At 45.0% G+C, this 14,973-nt stretch overlaps 1 protein-coding gene across 5 annotated transcripts in view; it reads right to left on the bottom strand.

Annotated features, from left to right (window-relative positions):
- LOC139554034 (attractin-like) overlaps positions 1–14,973 on the bottom strand; it is a 233,635-nt gene that overhangs the window by 159,679 nt on the left and 58,983 nt on the right. For all 5 annotated transcript variants that reach the window (XM_071366930.1, XM_071366934.1, XM_071366931.1 and 2 more), the window contains exon 9: positions 3,233–3,416. In XM_071366930.1, coding sequence (XP_071223031.1) covers positions 3,233–3,416 — 184 coding nt within the window. The remainder of the gene's footprint in view (positions 1–3,232; positions 3,417–14,973) is intronic.

Here is a 14,973-nt window from a genome sequence, read left to right as displayed (position 1 = left end):
AGGCTATAATATTCTGACCATATGAACCACATTTATAGAGGCCTAGGCTATAATATTCTGCCCATATGAACCACATTTATAGAGGCCCAGGCTATAATATTCTGCCCATATGAACAACATTTATAGAGGCCCAGGCTATAATATTCTGCCCATATGAACAACATTTATAGAGGCCCAGGCTATAATATTCTGCCCATATGAACCACATTAATAGAGGCCCAGGCTACAATATTCTGACCATATGAACAACATTTATAGAGGCCCAGGCTATAATATTCTGCCCATATGAACAACATTTATAGAGGCCTAGGCTATAATATTCTGCCCATATGAACAACATTTATAGAGGCCCAGGCTATAATATTCTGCCCATATGAACAACATTTATAGAGCCCCAGGCTATAATATTCTGACCATATGAACAACATTTATAGAGGCCTAGGCTACAATATTCTGGCCATATGAACAACATTTATAGAGGCCCAGGCTATAATATTCTGCCCATATGAACAACATTTATAGAGGCCCAGGCTATAATATTCTGCCCATATGAACAACATTTATAGAGGCCCAGGCTATAATATTCTGCCCATATGAACCACATTTATAGAGGCCCAGGCTATAATATTCTGCCCATATGAACAACATTTATAGAGGCCCAGGCTATAATATTCTGCCCATATGAACAACATTTATAGAGGCCCAGGCTATAATATTCTGCCCATATGAACAACATTTATAGAGGCCCAGGCTATAATATTCTGACCATATGAACCACATTTATAGAGGCCCAGGCTATAATATTCTGACCATATGAACAACATTTATAGAGGCCTAGGCTATAATATTCTGACCATATGAACAACATTTATAGAGGCCCAGGCTATAATATTCTGCCCATATGAACCACATTTATAGAGGCCCAGGCTATAATATTCTGCCAATATGAACAACATTTATAGAGCCCCAGGCTATAATATTCTGACCATATGAACCACCTTTATAGAGGCCCAGGCTATAATATTCTGACCACATGAACAACATTTATAGAGGCCCAGGCTATAATATTCTGCCCATATGAACCACATTTATAGAGGCCCAGGCTATAATATTCTGCCCATATGAACAACATTTACAGAGGCCCAGGCTATAATATTCTGACCATATGAACAACATTTATAGAGGCCCAGGCTATAATATTCTGCCCATATGAACAACATTTATAGAGGCCCAGGCTATAATATTCTGCCCATATGAACAACATTTATAGAGGCCCAGGCTATAATATTCTGCCCATATGAACAACATTTATAGAGGCCTAGGCTACAATATTCTGACCATATGAACAACATTTAGCTTCCAATACTCTACTCAGCAAACTGGATGCAGTTTATCACAGTGCCATCCGTTTTGTTACTAAAGCACCTTATACCACCCACCACTGCGACCTGTATGCTCTAGTCGGCTGGCCCTCGCTACATCTTCGTCGTCAGACCCACTGGCTCCAGGTCATGTACAAGGCTATGCTAGGTAAAGCACCGCCTTATCTCAGTTCACTGGTCACGATGGCAACACCCACCCGTAGCACGCGTTCCAGCAGGTGTATCTCACTGATCATCCCTAAAGCCAAAACCTCATTTGGCCGCCTTTCCTTCCAGTTCTCTGCTGCCTGCGACTGGAACGAATTGCAAAAATCTCTGAAGTTGGAGACTTTTATCTCCCTCAACAACTTTAAACATCTGCTATCTGAGCAGCTAACCGATCGCTGCAGCTGTACATAGTCCATCGGTATATAGCCCACCCAATTTACCTACCTCATCCCCATACTGTTTTTATTTATTTACTTTTCTGCTCTTTTGCACACCAGTATCTCTACTTGATCATGATCATCTGATGATTTATCACTCCAGTGTTAATCTGCTAAATTGTAATTATTCACTCCTATGGCCTATTTATTGCCTTACCTCCTCATGCCTTTTGCACACGTTGTATATAGATTCTCTTTTTTTCCCCTACTATGTTATTGACTTGTTTATTGTTTACTCCATGTGTAACTCTGTGTTGTTGTCTGTTCACACTGCTATGCTTTATCTTGGCCAGGTCGCAGTTGCAAATGAGAACTTGTTCTCAACTAGCCTACCTGTTTAAATAATGGTGAAAAAAAAAAAAAATGTAATAGAGGCCTAGGCTACAATATTCTGCCCATATGAACAACATTTATAGAGGCCCAGGCTACAATATTCTGCCCATATGAACAACATTTATAGAGGCCCAGGCTACAATATTCTGCCCATATGAACAACATTTATAGAGGCCCAGGCTACAATATTCTGCCCATATGAACAACATTTATAGAGGCCCAGGCTACAATATTCTGCCCATATGAACAACATTTATAGAGCCCCAGGCTACAATATTCTGCCCATATGAACAACATTTATAGAGGCCTAGGCTACAATATTCTGCCCATATGAACAACATTTATAGAGGCCTAGGCTAAAATATTCTGCCCATATGAACAACATTTATAGAGGCCTAGGCTATAATATTCTGACCATATGAACAACATTTATAGAGGCCTAGGCTATAATATTCTGCCCATATGAACAACATTTATTTTAGGCCATAACAATGTGTAGCCATACATGATTTAATGAAAAGCACTAAACATACACCTTTAATAACAGACTCGAACATAATCAGGCAATAGGCTACAGCTGGCTTCACAGCTTCCCTGCGCAACTCAACGTATTGTAGCCTCACCCGGATGAAAGAGTGGCGAATAATGAGTTGGCTTCCGCTGTAGTGTTCAGGGTAAAATATTAAACGTTGTGGCAGTGCTTCGGTTCAGGCGCTACTCTGTTCAGGCAGGCTCTACTCTCCGGGCGCTACTCTCCGGGCGCTACTCTCCGGGCTCTACTCTCCGGGCGCTACACTCCGGGCTCTACTCTCCGGGCTCTACACTCCGGGCTCTACACTCCGGGCTCTACACTCCGGGCTCTACACTCCGGGCTCTACACTCCGGGCTCTACACTCCGGGCTCTACTCTCCGGGCTCTACTCTCCGGGCTCTACTCTCCGGGCTCTACTCTCCGGGCTCTACTCTCCGGACTCTACTCTCCGGACTCTACTCTCCGGACTCTACTCTCCGGACTCTACTCTCCGGGCTCTACTCTCCGGGCTCTACTCTCCAGGCTCTACTCTCCAGGCTCTACTCTCCAGGCTCTACTCACCATCGGCTGCTGTCCACTTCGTACTTGTACAGGTCTCCAGACAGGCCGTACTTGTTAGCGCTGAAGGCCTTGTACCCTCCGTGTATGTAGATGGCTCGGGAGGAGGGGTCAAACACACTGCTGTGGCCGTACCCTCCCTGCACCAGGGCTCCATCTGTAACCACTGCACTCCACGTGTTCCTATCTGGAGCAGTCACAGAACATAACGTAAGGTCTACATACATTGCATTCGGAAAGTATTCAGACCCTTTTCCACTTTGTTATGTTACAGTCTTATTCTAAAATGAATGAAAAAATAAATTCTCAATCTACACACAATACCCCAAAATGACAAAGCAAAAACAGGTTCAGAAATTTTAGTAAAGTTATCAAAAAAATCACATTCACAAAAGTATTCGGACCCTTTACTCAGTAATTTGTTGAAGCACCTTTGGCAGCGAGTACAGCCTCGAGTCTTCTTGGGTATGACGCTACAAGCTTGGCACACCTGTATTTGGTGAGTTTCTCCCCATTCTTCTCTGCAGATCCTCTTAAGCTCTGTCAGGTTGGATGGGGAGCGTCGCTGCACAGCTATTTTCAGGTCACTCTAGAGATGTTCGACCAGGTTCAAGTCCGGACTCTGGCTGGGCCACTCAAGGACATTCAGAGAATTGTCCCGAAGCCACTTCTGCGTTGTCTTGGCTGTGTGCTTAGGGTCATTGTCCTGTTGGAAGGTGAACCTTCGCCCCAGTCTGAGGTTCTGAGCACTCAGGAGCAGGTTTTAATTAAGGATCTCTCTGTACTTTGCCAGTCCCTGCTGCTGAAAAACATCCCCACAGCATGATGCTGCCACCGCCATGCTTCACCGTAGGGATGGTGCCAAGCTTCCTCCAGACATGACACTTGGCATTCAGGACAAAGAGTTCAATCTTGGTTTCATCAGACCAGAGAATCTAGCTTCTCATGGTCTGAGATTAAGGTGCCTTTTGGCAAACTCCAAGGGGGCTGTCATCTGCCTTTTACTGAGGAGTGGCCACTGTGTTCTTTGGGACCTTCAATGCTTCAGAAATGTTTTGGTACCCTTCCCCAGATCTGTGCCTGGACACAATCCTTTCGTCCCGGAGCTCTATGGACAATTCCTTCGACCTCATGGCTTGGCTTTTGCTTTGACATGCACTGTCAACTGTGGGAACTTATATAGACAGGTGTGTGCCTTTCCAAATCATGTCCAATCAATTTAATTCACCACAGGTGGACTCCAATCAAGTTGTAAAAACATCTCAAGGATGATCAATGGAAACAGGATGCACCTGAGCTCTATTTCAAGTCTCATAGCAAAAGGTCTGAATACTTATGGAAATGAGGAATCTGTTTTTTTATTTTTTATAAATTTGCCAAAATGACAAAAAATGGCTCTGAATACCTTCTGAATACAGTGTGTAACATAAAACATGTAATCCACGTTGTTAGCTGAAACAACACAACGGTCAGGGTTCTGTCTTTAGTTTATAGTTACAAGGGGATCAAACTAAACACATTTCATTCATGACAAAACATAACAGAAGGAAGCACAATCTGTTTATAGGACGCTGTTAAACTTAAGGACCAAAGTTGAAAACAGTCAAGTAAATACACAACTTTATAAAAAAGTATTTATAAAGTGTTCCACACGGTGTAAATGTCTTTGGGTCAATTAAATCCTATCCACAGGGCCTTCAGAAAGCATTTATAGTATTCTGAACAAGTCCACATTGTGTTACAGCCTGAAATCAAAATGGATTTAAAAAGAAATCTCATCCATCTACGCAGGTCAGGAAGGAAGCCTGTATCTTTATAGTGACTGGGTCAGGAAGGAAGCCTGTATCTTTATAGTGACTGGGTCAGGAAGGAAGCCTGTATCTTTATAGTGACTGGGTCAGGAAGGAAGCCTGTATCTTTATAGTGACTGGGTCAGGAAGGACGTCTGTATCTTTATAGTGACTGGGTCAGGAAGGAAGCCTGTATCTTTATAGTGACTGGGTCAGGAAGGACGTCTGTATCTTTATAGTGACTGGGTCAGGAAGGAAGCCTGTATCTTTATAGTGACTGGGTCAGGAAGGAAGCCTGTATCTTTATAGTGACTGGGTCAGGAAGGAAGCCTGTATCTTTATAGTGACTAGGTCAGGAAGGACGTCTGTATCTTTATAGTGACTGGGTCAGGAAGGAAGCCTGTATCTTTATAGTGACTGGGTCAGGAAGGACGTCTGTATCTTTATAGTGACTGGGTCAGGAAGGAAGCCTGTATCTTTATAGTGACTGGGTCAGGAAGGAAGCCTGTATCTTTATAGTGACTGGGTCAGGAAGGAAGCCTGTATCTTTATAGTGACTGGGTCAGGAAGGACGTCTGTATCTTTATAGTGACTGGGTCAGGAAGGAAGCCTGTATCTTTATAGTGACTGGGTCAGGAAGGACGTCTGTATCTTTATAGTGACTGGGTCAGGAAGGAAGCCTGTATCTTTATAGTGACTGGGTCAGGAAGGACGTCTGTATCTTTATAGTGACTGGGTCAGGAAGGAAGCCTGTATCTTTATAGTGACTGGGTCAGGAAGGAAGCCTGTATCTTTATAGTGACTGGGTCAGGAAGGAAGCCTGTATCTTTATAGTGACTGGGTCAGGAAGGACGTCTGTATCTTTATAGTGACTGGGTCAGGAAGGAAGCCTGTATCTTTATAGTGACTGGGTCAGGAAGGACGTCTGTATCTTTATAGTGACTGGGTCAGGAAGGACGTCTGTATCTTTATAGTGACTGGGTCAGGAAGGAAGCCTGTATCTTTATAGTGACTGGGTCAGGAAGGACGTCTGTATCTTTATAGTGACTGGGTCAGGAAGGAAGCCTGTATCTTTATAGTGACTGGGTCAGGAAGGAAGCCTGTATCTTTATAGTGACTGGGTCAGGAAGGACACCTGTATCTTTATAGTGACTGGGTCAGGAAGGACACCTGTATCTTTATAGTGACTGGGTCAGGAAGGAAGCCTGTATCTTTATAGTGACTGGGTCAGGAAGGAAGCCTGTATCTTTATAGTGACTGGGTCAGGAAGGAAGCCTGTATCTTTATAGTGACTGGGTCAGGAAGGAAGCCTGTATCTTTATAGTGACTGGGTCAGAAAGGAAGCCTGTATCTTTATAGTGACTGGGTCAGGAAGGACGTCTGTATCTTTATAGTGACTGGGTCAGGAAGGAAGCCTGTATCTTTATAGTGACTGGGTCAGGAAGGACGTCTGTATCTTTATAGTGACTGGGTCAGGAAGGACGTCTGTATCTTTATAGTGACTGGGTCAGGAAGGAAGCCTGTATCTTTATAGTGACTGGGTCAGGAAGGACGTCTGTATCTTTATAGTGACTGGGTCAGGAAGGAAGCCTGTATCTTTATAGTGACTGGGTCAGGAAGGAAGCCTGTATCTTTATAGTGACTGGGTCAGGAAGGACACCTGTATCTTTATAGTGACTGGGTCAGGAAGGACGTCTGTATCTTTATAGTGACTGGGTCAGGAAGGAAGCCTGTATCTTTATAGTGACTGGGTCAGGAAGGAAGCCTGTATCTTTATAGTGACTGGGTCAGGAAGGACGTCTGTACCTTTATAGTGACTGGGTCAGGAAGGACACCTGTATCTTTATAGTGACTGGGTCAGGAAGGAAGCCTGTATCTTTATAGTGACTGGGTCAGGAAGGACGTCTGTATCTTTATAGTGACTGGGTCAGGAAGGACGTCTGTATCTTTATAGTGACTGGGTCAGGAAGGACGTCTGTATCTTTATAGTGACTGGGTCAGGAAGGACGTCTGTATCTTTATAGTGACTGGGTCAGGAAGGAAGCCTGTATCTTTATAGTGACTGGGTCAGGAAGGACGTCTGTATCTTTATAGTGACTGGGTCAGGAAGGAAGCCTGTATCTTTATAGTGACTGGGTCAGGAAGGAAGCCTGTATCTTTATAGTGACTGGGTCAGGAAGGAAGCCTGTATCTTTATAGTGACTGGGTCAGGAAGGAAGCCTGTATCTTTATAGTGACTGGGTCAGGAAGGAAGCCTGTATCTTTATAGTGACTGGGTCAGGAAGGACGTCTGTATCTTTATAGTGACTGGGTCAGGAAGGAAGCCTGTATCTTTATAGTGACTGGGTCAGGAAGGACGTCTGTATCTTTATAGTGACTGGGTCAGGAAGGACGTCTGTATCTTTATAGTGACTGGGTCAGGAAGGAAGCCTGTATCTTTATAGTGACTGGGTCAGGAAGGACGTCTGTATCTTTATAGTGACTGGGTCAGGAAGGAAGCCTGTATCTTTATAGTGACTGGGTCAGGAAGGACGTCTGTATCTTTATAGTGACTGGGTCAGGAAGGAAGCCTGTATCTTTATAGTGACTGGGTCAGGAAGGACGTCTGTATCTTTATAGTGACTGGGTCAGGAAGGAAGCCTGTATCTTTATAGTGACTGGGTCAGGAAGGACGTCTGTATCTTTATAGTGACTGGGTCAGGAAGGAAGCCTGTATCTTTATAGTGACTGGGTCAGGAAGGAAGCCTGTATCTTTATAGTGACTGGGTCAGGAAGGAAGCTTGTATCTTTATAGTGACTGGGTCAGGAAGGACGTCTGTATCTTTATAGTGACTGGGTCAGGAAGGACGTCTGTATCTTTATAGTGACTGGGTCAGGAAGGAAGCTTGTATCTTTATAGTGACTGGGTCAGGAAGGACGTCTGTATCTTTATAGTGACTGGGTCAGGAAGGAAGCCTGTATCTTTATAGTGACTGGGTCAGGAAGGAAGCCTGTATCTTTATAGTGACTGGGTCAGGAAGGAAGCCTGTATCTTTATAGTGACTGGGTCAGGAAGGAAGCCTGTATCTTTATAGTGACTGGGTCAGGAAGGAAGCCTGTATCTTTATAGTGACTGGGTCAGGAAGGAAGCCTGTATCTTTATAGTGACTGGGTCAGGAAGGAAGCCTGTATCTTTATAGTGACTGGGTCAGGAAGGAAGCCTGTATCTTTATAGTGACTGGGTCAGGAAGGAAGCCTGTATCTTTATAGTGACTGGGTCAGGAAGGAAGCCTGTATCTTTATAGTGACTGGGTCAGGAAGGAAGCCTGTATCTTTATAGTGACTGGGTCAGGAAGGACGTCTGTATCTTTATAGTGACTGGGTCAGGAAGGAAGCCTGTATCTTTATAGTGACTGGGTCAGGAAGGAAGCCTGTATCTTTATAGTGACTGGGTCAGGAAGGAAGCCTGTATCTTTATAGTGACTGGGTCAGGAAGGAAGCCTGTATCTTTATAGTGACTGGGTCAGGAAGGACGTCTGTATCTTTATAGTGACTGGGTCAGGAAGGAAGCCTGTATCTTTATAGTGACTGGGTCAGGAAGGACGTCTGTATCTTTATAGTGACTGGGTCAGGAAGGAAGCCTGTATCTTTATAGTGACTGGGTCAGGAAGGAAGCCTGTATCTTTATAGTGACTGGGTCAGGAAGGACGCCTGTATCTTTATAGTGACTGGGTCAGGAAGGAAGCCTGTATCTTTATAGTGACTGGGTCAGGAAGGACGTCTGTATCTTTATAGTGACTGGGTCAGGAAGGAAGCCTGTATCTTTATAGTGACTGGGTCAGGAAGGAAGCCTGTATCTTTATAGTGACTGGGTCAGGAAGGACGTCTGTATCTTTATAGTGACTGGGTCAGGAAGGAAGCCTGTATCTTTATAGTGACTGGGTCAGGAAGGACGTCTGTATCTTTATAGTGACTGGGTCAGGAAGGAAGCCTGTATCTTTATAGTGACTGGGTCAGGAAGGACGTCTGTATCTTTATAGTGACTGGGTCAGGAAGGAAGCCTGTATCTTTATAGTGACTGGGTCAGGAAGGACGTCTGTATCTTTATAGTGACTGGGTCAGGAAGGAAGCCTGTATCTTTATAGTGACTGGGTCAGGAAGGAAGCCTGTATCTTTATAGTGACTGGGTCAGGAAGGAAGCTTGTATCTTTATAGTGACTGGGTCAGGAAGGACGTCTGTATCTTTATAGTGACTGGGTCAGGAAGGAAGCTTGTATCTTTATAGTGACTGGGTCAGGAAGGAAGCTTGTATCTTTATAGTGACTGGGTCAGGAAGGACGTCTGTATCTTTATAGTGACTGGGTCAGGAAGGAAGCCTGTATCTTTATAGTGACTGGGTCAGGAAGGAAGCCTGTATCTTTATAGTGACTGGGTCAGGAAGGAAGCCTGTATCTTTATAGTGACTGGGTCAGGAAGGAAGCCTGTATATTTATAGTGACTGGGTCAGGAAGGAAGCCTGTATCTTTATAGTGACTGGGTCAGGAAGGAAGCCTGTATCTTTATAGTGACTGGGTCAGGAAGGAAGCCTGTATCTTTATAGTGACTGGGTCAGGAAGGAAGCCTGTATCTTTATAGTGACTGGGTCAGGAAGGAAGCCTGTATCTTTATAGTGACTGGGTCAGGAAGGACGTCTGTATCTTTATAGTGACTGGGTCAGGAAGGACGTCTGTATCTTTATAGTGACTGGGTCAGGAAGGAAGCCTGTATCTTTATAGTGACTGGGTCAGGAAGGAAGCCTGTATCTTTATAGTGACTGGGTCAGGAAGGAAGCCTGTATCTTTATAGTGACTGGGTCAGGAAGGAAGCCTGTATCTTTATAGTGACTGGGTCAGGAAGGACGTCTGTATCTTTATAGTGACTGGGTCAGGAAGGACGTCTGTATCTTTATAGTGACTGGGTCAGGAAGGAAGCCTGTATCTTTATAGTGACTGGGTCAGGAAGGACGTCTGTATCTTTATAGTGACTGGGTCAGGAAGGAAGCCTGTATCTTTATAGTGACTGGGTCAGGAAGGAAGCCTGTATCTTTATAGTGACTGGGTCAGGAAGGACGCCTGTATCTTTATAGTGACTGGGTCAGGAAGGAAGCCTGTATCTTTATAGTGACTGGGTCAGGAAGGAAGCCTGTATCTTTATAGTGACTGGGTCAGGAAGGACGTCTGTATCTTTATAGTGACTGGGTCAGGAAGGAAGCCTGTATCTTTATAGTGACTGGGTCAGGAAGGAAGCCTGTATCTTTATAGTGACTGGGTCAGGAAGGAAGCCTGTATCTTTATAGTGACTGGGTCAGGAAGGAAGCCTGTATCTTTATAGTGACTGGGTCAGGAAGGAAGCCTGTATCTTTATAGTGACTGGGTCAGGAAGGACGTCTGTATCTTTATAGTGACTGGGTCAGGAAGGAAGCCTGTATCTTTATAGTGACTGGGTCAGGAAGGAAGCCTGTATCTTTATAGTGACTGGGTCAGGAAGGAAGCCTGTATCTTTATAGTGACTGGGTCAGGAAGGAAGCCTGTATCTTTATAGTGACTGGGTCAGGAAGGACGTCTGTATCTTTATAGTGACTGGGTCAGGAAGGACGTCTGTATCTTTATAGTGACTGGGTCAGGAAGGAAGCCTGTATCTTTATAGTGACTGGGTCAGGAAGGAAGCCTGTATCTTTATAGTGACTGGGTCAGGAAGGAAGCCTGTATCTTTATAGTGACTGGGTCAGGAAGGAAGCCTGTATCTTTATAGTGACTGGGTCAGGAAGGAAGCCTGTATCTTTATAGTGACTGGGTCAGGAAGGACACCTGTATCTTTATAGTGACTGGGTCAGGAAGGAAGCCTGTATCTTTATAGTGACTGGGTCAGGAAGGACGTCTGTATCTTTATAGTGACTGGGTCAGGAAGGAAGCCTGTATCTTTATAGTGACTGGGTCAGGAAGGAAGCCTGTATCTTTATAGTGACTGGGTCAGGAAGGAAGCCTGTATCTTTATAGTGACTGGGTCAGGAAGGAAGCCTGTATCTTTATAGTGACTGGGTCAGGAAGGACGTCTGTATCTTTATAGTGACTGGGTCAGGAAGGACGTCTGTATCTTTATAGTGACTGGGTCAGGAAGGAAGCCTGTATCTTTATAGTGACTGGGTCAGGAAGGAAGCCTGTATCTTTATAGTGACTGGGTCAGGAAGGAAGCCTGTATCTTTATAGTGACTGGGTCAGGAAGGAAGCCTGTATCTTTATAGTGACTGGGTCAGGAAGGAAGCCTGTATCTTTATAGTGACTGGGTCAGGAAGGAAGCCTGTATCTTTAAAGTGACTGGGTCAGGAAGGACGTCTGTATCTTTATAGTGACTGGGTCAGGAAGGAAGCCTGTATCTTTATAGTGACTAGGTCAGGAAGGACGTCTGTATCTTTATAGTGACTGGGTCAGGAAGGAAGCCTGTATCTTTATAGTGACTGGGTCAGGAAGGAAGCCTGTATCTTTATAGTGACTGGGTCAGGAAGGAAGCCTGTATCTTTATAGTGACTGGGTCAGGAAGGACGTCTGTATCTTTATAGTGACTGGGTCAGGAAGGACGTCTGTATCTTTATAGTGACTGGGTCAGGAAGGACGTCTGTATCTTTATAGTGACTGGGTCAGGAAGGAAGCCTGTATCTTTATAGTGACTGGGTCAGGAAGGAAGCCTGTATCTTTATAGTGACTGGGTCAGGAAGGAAGCCTGTATCTTTATAGTGACTGGGTCAGGAAGGACGTCTGTATCTTTATAGTGACTGGGTCAGGAAGGACGTCTGTATCTTTATAGTGACTGGGTCAGGAAGGACGTCTGTATCTTTATAGTGACTGGGTCAGGAAGGACGTCTGTATCTTTATAGTGACTGGGTCAGGAAGGAAGCCTGTATCTTTATAGTGACTGGGTCAGGAAGGAAGCCTGTATCTTTATAGTGACTGGGTCAGGAAGGACACCTGTATCTTTATAGTGACTGGGTCAGGAAGGAAGCCTGTATCTTTATAGTAACTGGGTCAGGAAGGAAGTCTGTATCTTTATAGTGACTGGGTCAGGAAGGACACCTGTATCTTTATAGTGACTGGGTCAGGAAGGACCAATCAAAAAAGACTAGCCTGCTGGCCTTACTGGTGGATAGGAACATTAACCAGCTGTTTAGGAGAGATATCACACCTGGCCTTACTGGTGGATAGGAACATTAACCAGCTGTTTAGGAGGGATATCACACCTGGCCTTACTGGGTGGATAGGAACATTAACCAGCTGTTTAGGAGGGATATCACACCTGGCCTTACTGGTGGATAGGAACATTAACCAGCTGTTTAGGAGAGATATCACACCTGGCCTTACTGATGGATAGGATCATTAACCAGCTATTGAGGAGGGATATCTCACCTGGCTGGGTGGATAGGATCATTAACCAGCTGTTTAGGAGGGATATCACACCTGGCTGGGTGGATAGGATCATTAACCAGCTGTTTAGGAGGAATATCACACCTGGCTGGGTGGATAGGATCATTAACCAGCTGTTTAGGAGGGATATCACACCTGGCTGGGTGGATAGGAACATTAACCAGCTGTTTAGGAGGGATATCACACCTGGCTGGGTGGATAGGATCATTAACCAGCTGTTTAGGAGGGATATCACACCTGGCTGGGTGGATAGGATCATTAACCAGCTGTTTAGGAGGGATATCACACCTGACCTTACTGGTGGATAGGATCATTAACCAGCTGTTTAGGAGGGATATCACACCTGGCTGGGTGGATAGGATCATTAACCAGCTGTTTAGGAGAGATATCACACCTGGCTGGGTGGATAGGATCATTAACCAGCTGTTTAGGAGGGATATCACACCTGACCTTACTGGTGGATAGGATCATTAACCAGCTGTTTAGGAGGGATATCACACCTGACCTTACTGGTGGATAGGAACATTAACCAGCTGTTTAGGAGGGATATCACACCTGGCCTTACTGATGGATAGGAACATTAACCAGCTGTTTAGGAGGGATATCACACCTGGCCTTACTGATGGATAGGAACATTAACCAGCTGTTTAGGAGGGATATCACACCTGGCCTTACTGATGGATAGGAACATTAACCAGCTGTTTAGGAGGGATATCACACCTGACCTTACTGGGTGGATAGGATCATTAACCAGCTGTTTAGGAGAGATATCACACCTTGCTGGGTGGATAGGATCATTAACCAGCTGTTTAGGAGGGATATCACACCTGGCCTTACTGGTGGATAGGAACATTAACCAGCTGTTTAGGAGGGATATCACACCTGGCTGGGTGGATAGGATCATTAACCAGCTGTTTAGGAGAGATATCACACCTGGCCTTACTGATGGATAGGATCATTAACCAGCTATTGAGGAGGGATATCTCACCTGGCTGGGTGGATAGGATCATTAACCAGCTGTTTAGGAGGGATATCACACCTGGCTGGGTGGATAGGAACATTAACCAGCTGTTTAGGAGGGATATCACACCTGGCTGGGTGGATAGGAACATTAACCAGCTGTTTAGGAGGGATATCACACCTGGCTGGGTGGATAGGAACATTAACCAGCTGTTTAGGAGGGATATCACACCTGGCTGGGTGGATAGGATCATTAACCAGCTGTTTAGGAGGGATATCACACCTGGCTGGGTGGAAAGGATCATTAACCAGCTGTTTAGGAGGGATATCACACCTGACCTTACTGGTGGATAGGATCATTAACCAGCTGTTTAGGAGGGATATCACACCTGGCTGGGTGGATAGGATCATTAACCAGCTGTTTAGGAGAGATATCACACCTGGCTGGGTGGATAGGATCATTAACCAGCTGTTTAGGAGGGATATCACACCTGACCTTACTGGTGGATAGGATCATTAACCAGCTGTTTAGGAGGGATATCACACCTGACCTTACTGGTGGATAGGAACATTAATCAGCTGTTTAGGAGGGATATCACACCTGGCCTTACTGATGGATAGGAACATTAATCAGCTGTTTAGGAGGGATATCACACCTGGCCTTACTGGTGGATAGGAACATTAACCAGCTGTTTAGGAGGGATATCACACCTGGCCTTACTGGGTGGATAGGAACATTAACCAGCTGTTTAGGAGGGATATCACACCTGGCCTTACTGATGGATAGGAACATTAACCAGCTGTTTAGGAGGGATATCACACCTGACCTTACTGGGTGGATAGGATCATTAACCAGCTGTTTAGGAGAGATATCACACCTTGCTGGGTGGATAGGATCATTAACCAGCTGTTTAGGAGGGATATCACACCTGGCCTTACTGATGGATAGGAACATTAACCAGCTGTTTAGGAGGGATATCACACCTGGCTGGGTGGATAGGAACATTAACCAGCTGTTTAGGAGGGATATCACACCTGGCCTTACTGGTGGATAGGAACATTAACCAGCTGTTTAGGAGGGATATCACACCTGGCTGGGTGGATAGGATCATTAACCAGCTGTTTAGGAGAGATATCACACCTGGCTGGGTGGATAGGAACATTAACCAGCTGTTTAGGAGGGATATCACACCTGGCCTTACTGATGGATAGGAACATTAACCAGCTGTTTAGGAGGGATATCACACCTGGCCTTACTGGTGGATAGGAACATTAACCAGCTGTTTAGGAGGGATATCACACCTGGCCTTACTGGTGGATAGGAACATTAACCAGCTGTTTAGGAGAGATATCACACCTGGCTGGGTGGATAGGAACATTAACCAGCTGTTTAGGAGAGATATCACACCTGGCCTTACTGGTGGATAGGAACATTAACCAGCTGTTTAGGAGAGATATCACACCTGGCCTTACTGGTGGATAGGAACATTAACCAGCTGTTTAGGAGAGATATCACACCTTGCTGGGTGGATAGGATCATTAACCAGCTATTGAGGAGGGA

This window comes from Salvelinus alpinus, chromosome 25 (assembly GCF_045679555.1).
Source record: "Salvelinus alpinus chromosome 25, SLU_Salpinus.1, whole genome shotgun sequence".
In the NCBI taxonomy this organism is placed as follows: Eukaryota; Metazoa; Chordata; class Actinopteri; order Salmoniformes; family Salmonidae; genus Salvelinus; species Salvelinus alpinus.
The sequence above is the reverse complement of the archived record's forward strand: the minus strand, read 5'-3'. Positions and strand labels throughout refer to the sequence as shown.